This window comes from Natator depressus, chromosome 5 (genome assembly GCF_965152275.1).
Source record: "Natator depressus isolate rNatDep1 chromosome 5, rNatDep2.hap1, whole genome shotgun sequence".
Lineage (NCBI taxonomy): Eukaryota > Metazoa > Chordata > Testudines > Cheloniidae > Natator > Natator depressus.
Genome location: NC_134238.1, coordinates 52,935,723 through 52,953,059, shown reverse-complemented (window position 1 = coordinate 52,953,059; position 17,337 = coordinate 52,935,723). Strand labels below are relative to the sequence as shown.

The following is a 17,337-nucleotide window of genomic DNA, read 5'->3' as shown; positions in this document are numbered from 1 at the left end:
TATCTTTCCTGAAATGTGGCACCCAGACCTAGACACAATAATCCAGTTGAGGCTAAATCAGCATGGAGTAAAGCAGCAGAATTACTTCCTGTGTCTTGTTCACAACACTTCTGCTAATGCAGCCCAAAATTATGTTTGCTGCTGCTTCTTTTTTTTTTTTGGCTGGGGTGGGGGGCACAGTTTAGCTTGTGATCAACTGTGACCGCCAGATCCCTTTCTGCAGTACTCCTTCCTAGGCAGTCATTTCCCATTTTGTATGTGTGCAACTCATGCAACTCTTCCTCGCAACTCTGCAAACTTTATAAGTGTACTCTCCTTGCCATTATCTGAATAATTGATGAAGATATTGAACAGAACTGGACCCAGAACTGATCCCTGTGGGACCCCACTTGATATGCCCATCCAGCTTGACTGTGAACACTGATAACTACTAACGTATTCAGCGCATGTAGTACAAGCCTATCAAGCCTAGCATGGACCTTGGGTACATACTCTGTTAGCCCACTCTGAACACTGTGCTGATCTATGCTGCTGTCGTTTCCTGCGCTAGTTGTATTCAAGCTAGTGCAGGTAGGCTTTTGCTCCGTAGGCATACTGTATTCAGCCCACAATGGGTTTTTTTTCTCACATCTCATCCAACTATAAGCAATGTTTTGCCCCAAATTAAAGGCACTAGACTCAATGAAAACAAATTGTATATCCACCGAGTCCAACTTTCACATTACATAGTCAGCTGATTTTGTTGTCATACTGGTGTGATTGGTGGAAATGACTTTGTATTTTCCAGCCACATACAAATGTCTGAAAGTATTTTGATCAAATTTTCCTTAAACCGTACAAATAAACGAGCAAATAAAAAATCATACATGGAAAATTTCAGCCTTGAAGGTGAGAGCATCTCTGTGTGTAAATCATCATCATCATCATCATCATGTTCCCATTACGCCTTTTGTGTTTAGGGCAGCGATGAAGCTCCTCCACTCCTGTTTGTTTATGGCAAGTCTTTCAATGGTTCCCCAGCTGTGTCCCAGGTTATTCCGCTTGGCTTCCACAGCTCTTGGTCATGTTGTTTTTGGGCAGCCTCATTTTCGCTTGCCTTCAGGTGTACACCATTACAACTCTGGTGATGGAATCAGTTTCCATTCGAAGCACATGACCAATCTATCTCCAATGCCTCCTAGCAATGATGGTGCTGATATCCTCTTGGCTGCACTGTGTCAATAGATCTTTGTTTGAGATTATTCTGGGCCAAAAGATATGGAGGATTTTTCTGAGGCAGGTTGTATGGAATGAAGACAGTTTGAACATGTCATACTTTCTCATTCCCCAGCATTCTGCACTATAAAGTAATGTTGAAAGTACGCAGGTCTGATAAATCTTGAGTTTGATTTTGGTGTTGTATTTTGATGATTTACAGACTGTATTTAAGCTCCTGAAGGTGTTCCTGGCTTTACTGATTTTGTTCCAGATGTCCTGGCTGATGGTGCTGCTCACGTATCTGAATGTTTCTAAATTAGGAGACCATATTCCTCTATCCGTACTGGTGATGGGGAGGGAATATTAAAGGTCATGATAGCTGTCTTATTGCGGTTGACTTTCAGTCCAATTTGCTGGCTGAATTTGTTGAGCCAAGTTGTTTTTTTCTTGTATATGGTGTTGGATATGTGATAGGAGAACGAAATCATCTGTGAAGTCCAGGTCTTCAGCGGATGAAAAGGGTGTCCATTTAATGCCTCTTGGCATGTCTTCTGTTGTATGCTGCATTATCCAGTCAATGGCAATGTTGAAGAAGATTGCAGGCATGACACACCCCTGACAAACTCCTGTTTTGACTTCAAAACTAAGCTCGCTGTGATCAACGCTGCATGTAAAGAAGAAATAAAAGCTTTTGATGATGTGATTGTACTGAGAGGGATTCCATATGACCGCAGAATGCACCATAGGCTGGTCCTGTGAATGCTTTCAAAAGCATTCTCAAAGTCTATGAAGTTTATGTAGAGTTGCTTATGCCATTCTAAGTATTGTTCCATTATGTTCTGTAGTGTGAAGATCTGGTCTGTGCAGCCGCACCCTTTCTGAAAACCGGCTTGCTCTTTTCTGAGAACGCTGTCAACTGCCTCTGATATATGCTGGACTATGATCTTACACAATACTTCGCTTGGCATAGATAAAAGTGTGATACCACGCCAGTTATTACAATCACTGACAGTTCCTTTCTTTGGTATCTTCACTATAACCCCATTGGTCCACTCATCTGGCACTTTTCCCCTGTGATAGATTGATATAAATAGAGGGGCCAGGATAGATGCGGCTAACTCAGGATTTACCTTGAACAATTCTGCATTCAAGTTATCCTTTCCAGGAGCTTTCCCAATTTTTAAGGATTTGATGGCTTGGACGATCTCTTCCTTAGTTGAGGTGTCTGGTGATATCAAGATCTTCTTCTGCCTCCTGGATATTTGCTTCCTCTTTCGGTGGCTCCCTGTTCAATAATTCTTTGAAATGCTCTGTCCAGTGCATTTCTTGTTCTTTTTCTGTTGTTAGTAGGTGACCTTGTTTGTCCTTGATGAGAGTGTTTGTTGGTGCCTGGCGTTTACCACTGATAAGCCGTGTCATTTTGTAGATGTGTATCTTTGTGTAACAATGGGGATATAATGGACTGAGTTTTGCATTGTTAACTATAACAGATGTTAGCAGGTGCCTACTTAGTTAAAAAGGGCTATAAAATATAAGTATTTAACTTAAAAGGTTCTTTATTGGTATGTTAGTGCAAGTTTTATAAAATATGAGAGGAGTGAAGACTTTGCTCTATAATTTATAGACCTGTGCTCAGGGTGATTAATATTAATTATCATTTGAAGTACATTAGGTTTTATACTTTTATATTTTGTTATTTTTTCTTGATATTTTTAATCCTTGATTGTATCTTCACACACAGGAATATGTTTATATAGTTATGTGATGTTTCAGCCATGACAGACAGCCACTAGTTTCAAAATTAGTGCTCTAAAGTCAGCCTGCTGTGATGTTGGCAGAACTTCATTGAATGGCTATGTGTACCAGATAATTATTTTAAAAACAAATCACTACAATCAGGCATATGATTTCTTCAGTAGGCACTGGGTTGACTCATTCAGTTAGCTGTATTATGTTGTTGTTTATCTTAATTCCCAGTCAACAGGAGGGGTGAAAAAACTCATCTGTGTGATACTTCTCTCCGCCCTCCTCCCCTTCATATCGGTGTTCTTAAGTAAGAGGAAAAAATGTACAACCACACCAGCAAACACACTATGCAAGGCAACTAAACTTGATGGTCAATGGTATATTGAGTGCTGTTGACAGATCTAGTAACATCAACATAGGCAACCTTCCTGTGTCCATTAACAGCTGTAATATGCCAAAAGTCAATTATCCTATTGATTTTTATTTCAAGCAATGCCATGAACATATCTAAACAGCACTTTGAATGTTAACCTTCTTGAAAGAATTGCATTATGTTTTTCTTCATTTCCCAGCTATGATTTTAATAATTGTATGGCTGCAGTTATTCAGAACTACTTGTCAGTGTTCAATCTTAGTGCAAAAAAGAAAAGGAACTTTTCAAATTTTCTTTCATTTGAAATTGAAGTTAAATCCAGAAACTGTTGCGTACTATGGGAAGTTGGTGTTGACAGTTATTAGGCTTGGTTTGATGCATTTTACAAAACTCTAAATATTTAGGCTTTTGAGTATGAAATAATACCCTGTAGATAGTTCACTGTTTTTTATTGTTATCAATTCTTCCAAATCATGCACCAGTTACCTTTTCTTACAAATATTAATAAAAAGTGTTAAAGGCAACTAGATCTAGCATTAATCCCTGATCAATGTTCCCTCTAATTTTTGACAGGCCGTGTGCGCAAAAAATTTCTTCTGTGCAAATTATTGTGTTTCTGTGCAAATTTTTGTGTGCGCGGTGTTTCGTCGTGTGCGCGGGGTTTAGGATCTGTGTGTGCACGCACACATGCACAGCTTAGAGGGAACAGTGTCCCTGATGACCCCTTTCTTGGACACAAAGCTAATGTAAGCCACTAGTGAACCTGCCTCCACAATAGACTTCAAATTTACTACACCTCAAATCTCAGACTGGGTTTGCTTGCACTTCTGAAAACATCTACCGCTATAATGGTCGAATGCTGAGGCTTAACGCAGTATTATTGTAGTCACTCCCATGCTAACATTGCATCATTGCATTTTCATAGCAACTCTCATACCAGTAATATGATATACCCTAAACAATTCACATTATTGGACCCTCTGTTCAAATCTATTTCTTCTGTGATTGCATATTTGTTTTATTAGCATACGTTGGGGATGATAGTATTACTCACTTATGACCAAAACATGAGTGAGTTATATGAGTAATCACAAACGTGCATCAAATTTGTTCTAAGTGTATAGCAATAAAATCTTTGTGCTGCCATATGACATCATATATTTTGTTAAAGCTCCACTGTAGAAAGAAAAAAAAATGAAAACATTTTTAAAGTTGCAGACTGGTACAGGTTTGGTGTTTACATCTCTAAATACTTCAAGATCATTATCATGCCACCACTTTATACAGACGACTTTGACATACTGGTGGAGCTATCCATGTCAGGTATCTGGCTTTTCCAAGCTACCAAATGTAGGCCCATTCCTGATCCCTCCCACCCACTCTGAAATCAGTGGGAGAACGGTTTGACTGATCATGCCAAACTACTGCCAGGCGTAATGAACCAGCAGATTTTGTGTGAAGTAATGTGGTTCCAGTTTATTTTTTGTTTTTCCTCCTTCCTCATCTCTGAAATAAGATAATTGGGAAATTTACTGCTAATTATCATGGGTGAGACTCATTGTATAAATAGAAAAGGAGTACTTGTGGCACCTTAGAGACTAACCAATTTATTTGAGCCTAAGCTTTCATGAGCTTTCATGAGCATAATGTATGCATCCGATGAAGTGAGCTGTAGCTCACGAAAGCTTATGGTCAAATAAATTTGTTATTCTCTAAGGTGCCACAAGTACTCCTTTTCTTTTTGCGAATACAGACTAACACGGCTGCTACTCTGAAACCTGTCATTGTATAAATAGCTTTTTTTTAAAATAACTTTAGGATTGAAATTGCTGCCAATCACAGGAGTAGTGTTGTGGTGATGATATTTTTATCTATTTATCAATAATTTAATGGCAAGTGGAGAGCTGATGTGTTTGAGTTGGGATGAAAAATATATAGTATATTCTTTTTTTAAATACTTCTTATTAAGGCAAAATTACAGTACAACATTTACATACTATATTGTACATTGCTTATTACTTGTTCAGGATCAGGTTAATATTCAAAGAACCTGGCTAAAGATTCTGGCTTTCTGGCTGCGGAGCCCTCCACCTCTGAGTACACTAAAAAGAGTGACCACATTTTGAAATACCCATCCTCTTTTTGGTGCATCTCTTACGTATGTACATGGTGTGAAAGCTTGTCCATTACAAGGACAGTCCATATTTTACTATACCACAGTTACGTAGGAGGGGAAGTCCCATATTTCCAGTCATGTACTATTCAGAGTCTTGCTGCAAACATTTTTTTTTAAATGAAAGAGTCCAATGCCTTATTAAAAGCAGGTTGTTTTTCAGATGTGGCCTTTCAAGCTATCGGTGATAAAAGAAATCCTGTCATGGACAGCAGGATAATTTAAGCTGTGTGTCTCATTTGATAAAGAAATCACTGTGTGCATAAGGCTGTGGAATTTCATATTGTATTAAAAATTAAATATGAATAAATACATATTTCCAGTTCAGTCATGCCCAGGATTTAGAAATACAGTAATAACAGCTAAAATTAGGTCTTTGCCTTTTTCATGAAAGCAATTCTAAATGTGCATATTTCTGCCTTGGAATATTATGGAGTGCTGTTTGGACTGCAAAGGGGAAAATGAGTTAATTGTGAGCAGTGACTTCTCTATTGGTTAATATCATGTTGGCCAAGATCTTGCCTTCTGATTATATGTAGTGAGTTCTTCTAACTTTTCAGTAGGTTATGGTAATCATCCTTTAGAACAGACAAGTACAGTTTTAGTTATCTCTGTCACAGTTTGGGGCAACTGAACCTGTACTCCCTGTCTGTATTAAGCTTCTGACTTCCTGATATTAATGTTCCTGCTCTTCTTCTCTCTCATGCTGGCACTCCTCTCTCCCCTTGTGCTGGCGCTGTTCCTCCCGGTCCACAAACTACTGGATTTGCAGACACACTTGCTGTTTCTCCTACTCTGTTGATCTCTCTGGTTCATGCTGATGTTTCACCAGTCCTTCTGCCCTCCCTGCAACTCCTTGGTAACTGGGGAAATTGCAACTTGTTTGCTTTTGACTGAGTGCACAAGTCATCAGCTCATTTCTGTTTCCACCACTCTTCATGTCTCTTCCTACAATGTTGTCACTGAGCTAACAGTCTATACAACCTATTCCATTTTTAAAATAAGCAATGTTTCTTTGGTACTGGGTAGAAAATTGAGAGAAAAATCATAACATGAAAATCTGTAAATACAGTGGATTTGTCTAACCACAAACAAAAGCACTACTAGTTAGCTTCAAAGGCTGCCTAGCAAAGTAGAGTGTATTAATGACAGTGGGTGAAATTCTGGCTCCTTTCAAGACAATGGCAAAAGTCCCCTTGATTTCAATAGAGCCAGCACTTAACTTTTCAGCAATGTGGAGTTTGTTTGTTTTTTCTCCTCTCAGAAAGCTTGTTTACAGCCTGATTTTCCATCATTAAAGTCAACGGGACCTTTGCAATTAACTTAAATGGGCATTGCATCAAGACCTGAGGCTGTCAGTAAATTCCAGCATCTTCCAGTGTGCCGTGTCTCAGCAGAGCAAAGCATCTTTCCTGCTCCTCCTCTTCTTCTTCTTCTTCTTCTTCTTCTTTCCTATTGTCTGTAAATCCTGAATTGACATGACCATCTTTTCTTTAATTTCAGTACACCTACAATAAAACAACATTTTCTTCCTGTCATACAATTTAAGTCCAATCCTGTATATGCTTATTTGCAAAAGTAGTCATTACTCAGGTGATCATTTATTTGTATAAGGAGTTTTATAGGCATTTGTTACTGCGTTGTCTATTGGCTTCTTGTTCCCTATCCTTTTCAGTTCTTTCTGAATATTGAATTGCGTTAATATACCCGCCCCCCCTCAAAAGAGTTTAATCAAAGGAAAGCAGCTGGCTGGTGCCTCACACAACATTTCATTAGCCTCTGTTGTTTGATTCTGATGCCCCTCGGAAAGACTACTTCACTCCAGTGCAATTAGAAATAATCCCTGTGTCCAGGATAATTGTCATATACAATAACATACAGAACACCATATTAAATTACCCAAGAGTTATACACAGTGCAATTCATATGTGATGAAAGAAGTTCCCAAAGGTGTCTGCTATAAATTTTCACTAAAAACAGGGAGTCCTTGAGTTCTATATGTTGATGTAGGTGAAGAGGGAAAAATAAATCATGCAGGAGATCAAAGTTTTCAAAATCTTTGAAATCTCTCTCTTTTTGGCAGCCAATTGTAGTCAGGGTGTAGAAGGGAGGAAGCAAGTCACACAGTTCTCAGGCCACCTTCACTGGTGCTACCAGAGGCTTTGTGTGTTTTTTATCCTGTCCACCCCTGCGTTTAGAGAGATGTGCTTTCCAAGCAAGCTAAAAGGTGGATGTCTGTGGTAGGGAAAGTGGAAAAACTGTGTTTTTTTCAGTGAAACAAAAAGACAACCTTATCTTTAAAATGCTAAGGAATACTGATCAAAAAACCCCCACAGTGCTCTAGAGCTCTCTATCCTCTTAGAGTTCCCTATGTCACCTTTATGCTGAGTCTCCATTGACTTCTTAGGATAAGAGTGTGTGAGTTAATCACTTGTTGGGGTTTCCTTCCCTTTGATTAAACACTGTTGAAGGATGTAGGGAAAACCATGTGTATGTTTATGAAATATAGATGGACTTCCCATTAACTTCAGTGGGAGCAAGTGAGGCCAAAGCAGAACATTCTTTTGAAAATTCTATTCTTTTTCTCTCTTCAGGTCAGCAAGGCAACACGTTTCTTTTAACAGTGCTGTAACTATTCCCATTAATTAATATGGTCTCAGAAATGTCTGATATCTTCCAGCCGAATAATATGAGGTTTTACCCTATAGTCTTTACACAGGAGATGTATATGGAGGATGGGGGACAGAGGAGGGGGGATAAAGATGCAAGACTGTAAAACACACAGACATGTTAAGTTCACAGTGGATTTAGCTTGGTTTTCTAATAAATCTGAAATCTGATAATGCAGTCGATTCAGACTTTATATTTAAAAACCCACACATGTCATGCCATTGTGTTGCCAGTTTTGGATTTTAGTAGGTATATTTAAATGTAACCAAATGGCTATTAATTAGCACTGTTGGAGTTTCTTCAACTATTTATAACTTTTTTCTTTCTTTTTCTTTTTTGGGCCCAGAATCTGATGAAGAGGAGCCAACTTCAGCAGGTAAGAGAATCTTATGATTTAATCATATTAACCACTATAGAAGGTTCTAGGTTTAATTTTAACCAAGGTGCTCTCCAAAGTATGACTCCATGGTAAATGCCTTTGAATTTAGGACTAGTTGTTAATTCACTACAGCATCAACGCTTTTCCTCCTATTTGGTTCCTCCTTTTGACAGTTCTTTGGTTTATATTGGAAACGTTAGGTGTGCCTAGACTTATTTCAAAAGAACTGATTGACAAATAATTAAGATATTTGACAATATACTTGCAGAGTCCAGTTTGGAAACTCCCTGAATGTTGTTCCAGGATACAAATTTGTTGCTTACCCTTCTGACTAAGCTTCACTACCTCAAATTAATCAGGAATCCATTAATTTGAGATTTAAAAAACTTGAATACACACAAGCTTAGTAATAATTCTAGTATATATGAAGGAACATCAGTAGCATGTTCAGAAGAAACAAAGGGCCTAGGGTAGCAGAAAATAAATTGTAGGGATGAATGAGAGGTAGAGAGGGAGGATGTGTACAGGGGTTAGAGCAATAGTATAGGGCCTGATCTACATTATAGACAAAGATACATCAGCTAGGAGTGTCAAAAAGTCACACACCCCTAGCTGAAGTAGCTATGCTGGCAAAACTTTCTAGTGTAGATGTAAATATAATGACAGAAGAGTGCCTTGGTAGGCATAGCTAATGTCATTTGGACAGATGCCAGCTATGCCAGCAGAACACCTCCTTCTCTGTGCATGTGCTATCTCTCCACTAGGGGGCTTTGTTGACATAGCTATGTGAGCCTAGGCTCTGTAAGTACAAACATGACCCAGGACTTGGGACACCTGGTCTAAGTCCTTGCTCTGCCACTGACTTCCTGTCTGACCTTGGGAAAGTCACTTAGCCCCGCCGAGATTCAGTTCACCATCTGTAAGATTGGGGAAATAGTGCTTCTCCCTCAAGTACCCGACCTCACAGGGGTGTTGTGAGGAAAATACATTAAAGGTTGTGAGGTGCTCAAATACTATGATATTGAGGGAAATATAAATAATTAAGAGGGGGAATAAGAGTGAGAAGGGTAAAAGGTGAGCAGAGAGGGAGAATAAGCAAGAAAGGTACTGAAAAGTGGGAAGAGGGAAAGGAGGCAGCTGAAGTTGCTTAATAAAAGGAGATAGTGTCAGAGATTAAACAAACTGTGCAAGAGCAAAAGTATGAAGGATATTGGAAAGAAGAGTTTGGATAAGAGAACCTTAAATTGCTTAAACATATTTAAAGATATTTTTAAATCATTTTTAAAAGTTCCAGCCTTCTGAGAATCCATTGTAGAAGGACCCTTCAGCATTAAAAATTTGTTTAATATATCTTAATAAGCAGCTATTACATATTTTCAAATAAAATAAATGTCAAAAGCAGACATAGCTATTAAAGTCAAAAGCTATTAAAACCATTGTTGTGCAACCCACACACCTTCTGGGTGTGGTGTTCTGTCTCATCTAGTGGCACCGAGACCACTTAGAGAGTGTTAAATGAGTCTGCTTAGAGCCTTAGCTAACAGCCGATTGGCTGTAGAGGCTCATCCAGTAAGCTCCAGAGGTCCCAGGTTCAATCCCGCCTGCTAATGACTGGGGTCGGTCGGCATTACAGTTCCAATTTTTGCATTAGAAATTGAAGCATTCATATTGAACCTTCTGCAACTGTCTTAGCTATGCTTCCCCCTCCCCCCCCCACTAGTATGCTGTGAGTTTGTGGGCATAAACATACACATATCTACACAATATAGAGCTAGCTTGTGCCAGCTAGTGCACAATATAGAGCAGGCACTCCCACAAGTAGTCCCATTGCAAAAATTCCTACCAGGCATATGAATTAAGAGGAAAAAAAACACAATGCTCTCAACTCACTTGCTAAGAAGACCAGATAGAGAGCATCTTGGAGTGCTGCTAGATCTGCTAAATGGATTTCCTGGGTCTCAGAGCACCCTAAAAAATTATGTACTCGACTCCCCAGTAGCACCACAGAAGAGTATAATTTGAGAGGGTTTTTTTTGTTTTTGTTTTCCTCTCCACTGTAACACTGTGCCCTTCATCAGTATTTTGGAATGTTTCTTCCAAATAAAACTTGTGTTCGACAGAACTGAGCTCATAATTTGCAATGAATGGGGTGTATGTGTGTGTGTGTGAGAGAGAGAGAGAGAGATTGAGAGAGAGAGAAATTTAGCTGCTTTTTTGCTGGTGGAATATCCTTATGCAATTCACAAGTTCCTTGAATTAATTCATTATTTATTAATATTTTTGCAAACTTCCATGAATATATTTCACTTGATTAAATGGTCACAAATATTTGAAATGTTTCAAACTGAAACTATGTTGCTTAGTTGTGATCAAATAAGTGGCACAGTGTTTTGTGCATTCTGGGAGTGCCTAGGAATCTCAGGGCATGGGGAAATTTACCAGCACTACTTTATTGGTATAATTATATTGTTACAGTCATACTGGTATAACTCTCAACATGGACACTTACGCCGAATAACAGTGGCCTCTTTGTGGGACATAAGCTAAGCTGAAAAAAGCCACTGTTATTCCAAGTAAGTGTATCCACCTGAGGTGTTACTCTGGTACAATTGTGATATAATTATACTGGTATAGTAATGCTGGTAAATTTCCCCATGTAGACAAAGCTATGGACCAGGACTCCTTGTGCTAGATGCTGCACAGACACAAAACATTATATTGTTTCCGTTCCATGGTCTGGATAAGTGCACAAATGTTTCTGGTACAAATTCTTCCAACAGGTGAATTCACAATTTGGGTTGAAATACTCTTACTGTAAACATTTGTGCCAGTAAAACTCAGCTACTCCAAGGATTCACAAAAAGTATATATACAAGGAGAACAAATCTGACCCAAACAAATGCATTTTAAAATTTGAATTAATATAATGGAAACAGTTTGCATTACCCACTCTGGTTGTATTGCTAGATATATCGTGTCATGCTTCAGGTCCTGATCCAACAAAGCTCTCTCTGACTCTCTCTGACTCAGAAGGGACCACCAGAACATCCAATCTGACCTGCTGTATATCACAGGCTACTAACACCAGCCAGCACTGTGACACTAAACCCAGCAACCAAAATTAGACCAAAGTTTTAGAGTCCAGATGAGACAAAACTATTATGTGCCACAGGCAAGGGATAGGGTGATCCTGGCAAATGATCCACAGTTTATTCTACAAAGGAAGGAGGGAAAGCCGCAAGGTCACATAAGGCAACACTAAACTTTAAGTCTGTGATTGGTCCCACTGACTCTGTAAGCAGGTGCTTAATTGGGGCCTTAAACAGGAAGCAGTGAATCTGTGGTCCAGAAGCTCAGTGTAAGTTGTGACAAAAAAATACTCCATCTTGTTCCTAAGGAAGCCAAAATCAAAACTCTCATAGACCTCAATGGGTGTAAGATTAGACCCAGTCTTCTAACCTTCTTTATGTAGTGCTATTATATGAAAATAAACTTAAAATTAAGAGAAAAAAGCTTCTCATATATGTGTTGCTTGTTCAAAGAAATTACTCCAGGATTTCTCCTATTATGCACAGAATGAAAATATTCTTTATCTAAATGTTAATTTATACCCTGAAATGGACTAAACAATTTGAGATCTTTGAAAGCTTTTTAATTTATAGTTTCTGTTCATTTTGCTTTAAGATATGACCAGATGGTATTGTTCTGAAAGTAATAGATTGCAACATTCTTATGGAAGTGTTTTTAATACAATTATTTTCCCAGCTTTTATTGGCATTTAGAACTCTGTGTTCTGCATAAATCAAATAATCCTTCCCTATAATACCACTTTTGGGACTCAAAACATTTTTCTTCTTGATGAAAGATGCATGTTATATAGATTTATATTAGGGGCCTGATCCTAAGCCTACTGCAGTAAATGGGAGTCTTTCCATTGACTTCAGCAGGAATTGGATCAGACTCTCAAAGAAGGAAGCTTTCTAAAGTGAGAGAGTTAAACTTCTTTCAGGTACTGGAAGTTTCTTCTGAAGCTCAAGTGTTTTCTTTCTCTACAAAGAATGCTTGTTCTTTACATTTTTCATCTAGTTTGTGGTACTTGTTTTGGAGGAGTATAATTAACATTATGATGCCAGGGGAGTAGAGTTAACATGGAAGTGATTTTGGAGGATTGTAAGGACATTTTCATAATTGCAAGGCTCGGGGGTAATCATTTATCATTCAAAATCATAAGTATCTTATGATTGTACTCTGAATACTTTTCTTCAGGTATGATGTTGGAATTTTGTAGAACAAGGACAATGCCGTCAATCACAAAAGGTGAAAAGATACAGGTTAACCCAGAGGCAGATTTGAGTACGGGCTTCTTTATTGCGATACTTGTTCCCCTGGACCCAATTGTCCAGTAAGCACTGGATTAATTACATCACACTCATTTTATTTAAGTTAATATGTAAATGCCTACATCTGTTACAATGCCCCCCAAAACCTTATTAAGTAATAGAAACACCCATACTGTTAGTATGCCCACTGTTAGTATGCCCATTACGCATGTCATACAAGCATTTTTACCTTGAAAATACATTTCTTTGCAACGGTCTTTTGCCATAAATCTCCCTCATCAGCAGTTCTCAGAGGAAGGTGGAAGTGGCCATGACCCAGGGCTCGCTTATGAAGTTGGGAAAGGAAGGGAGGAGGAAATAACACTTCTTTCCTCAGAAGGTATCCTTTAGATCCCTGCATTTCTTATGCAGCTGCAACCCTTATCAATGAGGAGGGAGGGGAAAGGGATAACACTTTATTTATTAAGAAAAGGAATAGTGCATGCCTGTGCCTACTCCCTGATATCATGCCAACACACTCGCGGTTTTCCATGTCTTTACTTAACCCTTACATATCCCAACACATTGCATAGTTGGGGGAAAAAAGGACAACTGATAAATAGCAATGCTAATACAAATAGCCATCCGTACTTTTCCCCAAATGATACCATTCTTGAAGCAGTAATATTGTGTAGATCAAGGATATGTATCTGAATCTTGTTGATATTTTATTGAGCTTATGCGTATTGTCATGATTAGATATTTCTAATGCCATAGTGATGGTCATTAGTGTGACGGGTTGGACCTCCATTTTGGGTTGCCACCTGATCTACTGGGATTTCACTGAGCCTGCCTGCTCCACTAGCCTGGGCTCCCTCTCCCTGTTTTGCTGAATTAGGCTCTCTGGCCTCTGGCAGCACACATGCACAGGTAGGAACGCACCAGCTGTAGAATCACACAGAGTCTGCAAACAGCTCTCTTTGAGAAGACTCAGCTAGGAAATTGCCCAGCACTCAAGTGCACCATCCATCTGGAAAGTACACCCAAAATAATATGGTCTTGCACTGTAGAGAGATCTATACAACGTAAGCTCATAAATTTGCCCCCTCCCTCGATGTGGAGGAAGATATGCACAACTTCTCCTCCCCCCCCCGCCACATTAGAAATTCCACAAACTGGGTTTAATAATAAGCAAAACCAAGTTTATTAACTATAAAAGGTAGGTTTTACGTGATTATAAGGGATAGCAAAAAGAACAAGGCAGATTACTAAGCAAATAAAACAAAACACGCATACTAAGCTTAAGATCTTAGAGACTGGTTTCAAGAAGTAATTTCTCACCCTAAATGTTGTTTTAGGCAAGTTGCAGAGTTTCTGTAGCTTAGAGTTCCAGGTATTTCTCTTTACAGAGTATACTCCTCTGTCTCAGTCTTGACTCAACCCTTGCCTTTCCCACAGCTCAGTTCCTTTGTCTGTTCAGGTACTTTCAGCAGTCTTTCTTCTTGGGCAGGAAGGCAATGGAGAAGATTTTTTTTCTTACTGTTTTCCTTACTCCCCAGCCTTAAATAGAATTTACATAAGGCAGGAAGCCTTTGTTTCCAGTGGAAAAGTACCAGCAATGTTCAAGATGGCACTTTTTACCAGGTGATATTATCACCTGACCTTGCAGTGTCAAAGCAACCATGAAACCAGAATTATTTGCAACGTACACAGGAAGGAACTCCCGGAAGATGGGGGAATCCACAGCTTTGAAGACTCATTGTCTTTTTCCTAATGGCCCATTGAGGCTGATGGCCTGTTGTCTGGTGGGTGTCTCTCAAATACACACAGAGTTGTAATTCGTTTCAGAGTGGTAGCTGTGTTAGTCTGTATCAGCAAAAAAAAAAAAAAGGAGTCCTTGTGGCACCTTAGAGACTAACAAATTTATTTGGGCATAAGCTTTCATGGGCTAGAACCCACTTCATCAGAATTGTTACATAGTCAGTATTCCTGACTTTAGATACAGAAATGATACATGCATACAAATTGGATAATCACATTCAGTAAATTATAACCTCTCTGATGATACCTTAGAAGACCCATTTTGCATAAAATATATCTCTTATGCCATATCCGTATCATAAGCATATTTCCATAAAGATTATGGGTTGTAACATCACAATTAGGGAATTTTTTTTCCATTTGATCAGCAGGATAAAATGATAATCCTGGATTCTACATTTCATGATGGAGTTTGGCTCTCAGCATCCAAGACACACTGGCCTTTTGCATGTAAGCCCATCAGAAGTGTATAGTCACTGAATTTTACCCTGGCCAGTGGCCATTATTACAGCCTATGTGAAAGGATTAGTATCTTTATAATCCTCAAATAATAGGTGTCTTGTCTGTTCTTAAATGAGTCTATATCTAGAGAAATGACATTTCAAAATATATATGTGGCGTCATTGTTTTGGTTATGTAGGCAATGAACTAAATGGGCTCTTCTCAGCTGCGAAGGAGCTTACACTTTTCTGTAAGACACAGCTTCCAGTCTCAACATTTTTTGAAAATATCTGATTGGTTTGTAAGGATAACTTTCAAGCTAAATCCTTTTTGGTTTTGACAGCATTTTTGTGTCCTTTCTCTGTAGAAGTGCTTTAAAGTTCTGGAACAGCTTCTATTACATTCTGGGTTAGCTTGGTGCCTAGTTTTATCTCAGATATCTGTGAATCCTTTCTTTTGAACCACTTCAGTGAATTCAGACATAGTTACTGTTTTCATCTGCATTTCTGACTGCTATTTTTTTCTCCCCCAATCATGGAAAGACAGCTAGAAAAATCTTCTCTGAGGTGCTTTCTAACAGACACCACCTCTCCTAGTGTACAGCCATGAGTGTGAGTCTCTCCTAGTGGCTTCTTTAACTTGGAGGCCTCTGCACTGTGATAATTTATATCCGAGAACAGTTTGTCTATATCAGCTGCTGCTGGATGACCTGCTTATATGAAGCTTTGTATCTCAAAATGTTCATCCTAGATTAATGTGTTTCCTCTCCTCCCCCTAAGGCTTAACATCTTATTTCCCTGAATATGGAATGGTTTCTGAGAATATCAAAGTGTAATTTCTTCAAAGCAAGATGAGAGATGGCACAGATAAACATGCTTCACTTTGTTCACCTGCTTTTACTCCTTTACTTAGAATGCAGAAATAAATGCATTCCCTCTTTCTCTTCAAAATCATTACTCTGAACCAAGAACAGTCTTTGTTGTTGTTGTCAATGAACAATCTACTCTTTTTAAAAGCCGAGGATAGTAGGCAATTGGCGTTTAATGTTCATATACATGGAATATGCAAATATATTAGGCACCTCATAAGAGTGAAAGATGCTTTAAAGTTTAGACTTGATGTTGTTTTTAATGGAGTAGAGATGCAGGATAGAAAGTAATAATACCTTCCACTGGATGTAATACATTTAATCTTCAAAATGATTTATAAACAAATATTACCTAATCCTCACAACAGCTCTGTGATGTAGGTATTTAGGTACAGATGGATACTGTGACGGGGCAAGGCCAGATGGCTATAGAAAAGTAGTGGGAGATAGATATATTAGCTCCAGGCTAAACAAATCCCTGGTACCAGGCTAACTGAAATGGAAGCTGCTCCAGGTCAATTAAGACGCCTCGGGCCAATTAAGAACTTTCTAGAAGGCAGGGAGAATGCTAGGTGATTGGGACACCTGAAGCCAATCAGGGGCTGGCTGAAACTAGTTAAAAGCCTCCCAGCCAGTCAGGTGCATGTCAGGAGCTATGGAAGGAAGTTGTGCTGTTGGAGAGGCTGAGTAGTACACACCATATCAGGCACAAGGAAGGAGGCCCTGAGGTAAGGGTGAAGTGGAGCTTGAGGAAGTGAGGGCTGCTGTGGGGGAAGTAGCCCGGGGAATTGTACATGTCGTGTTTCTAAAAGGTGAGCTACCACAGCTGATACTATTAGGGTCCCTGGGCTGGAGCCCGGAGTAGAGGGTGGGCCCGGACTCCCCCCCCACCACCACCTTTGCCCCCTGATTAATCACTGAGACTGGGAGACAACAGAGACTGTGCAAGGAAGGATAACTTCTCCTCACTTCTCTTCCTGGCTTATGATGAAAATGGCTCAGTAGACTTGACCCTTGTCTCTAGAGGAAAGAAGGGTTACGTGGAGGGTCACAGTGAGCCTCTGAGGCTAGCGAAATCCTCCAGGAAACATGGGACCCACAGAGGCAAGGACAGAGCTTTGTCACAATACATAACAGCATTATTTATAACTGTTAAGTGGAACCTGTTGGGAAAGCCTTCATTTTTTGATACTATTTTGTGGTATGGATTCTTTTTCCTTCCTTATTTCTAATTTTAACCTTTGTAAACTTTAACATCAATTGACAAGAGCAAACTAAAATGTATAGAAGGTCCTTGTAGAGAAATCCAGCAAGCATGGGAAATGTCTATGGGGTCTGAAATAAGAAAGG

General features: G+C 39.1%; 1 protein-coding gene across 1 annotated transcript in view; it reads left to right on the top strand.

The window, feature by feature from the left end:
• Window positions 1-17,337, top strand: part of EDIL3 (EGF like repeats and discoidin domains 3) — a 390,724-nt gene that overhangs the window by 137,623 nt on the left and 235,764 nt on the right. The window contains exon 3 of the mRNA XM_074952821.1: window positions 8,506-8,535. Coding sequence (XP_074808922.1) covers window positions 8,506-8,535 — 30 coding nt within the window. The remainder of the gene's footprint in view (window positions 1-8,505; window positions 8,536-17,337) is intronic.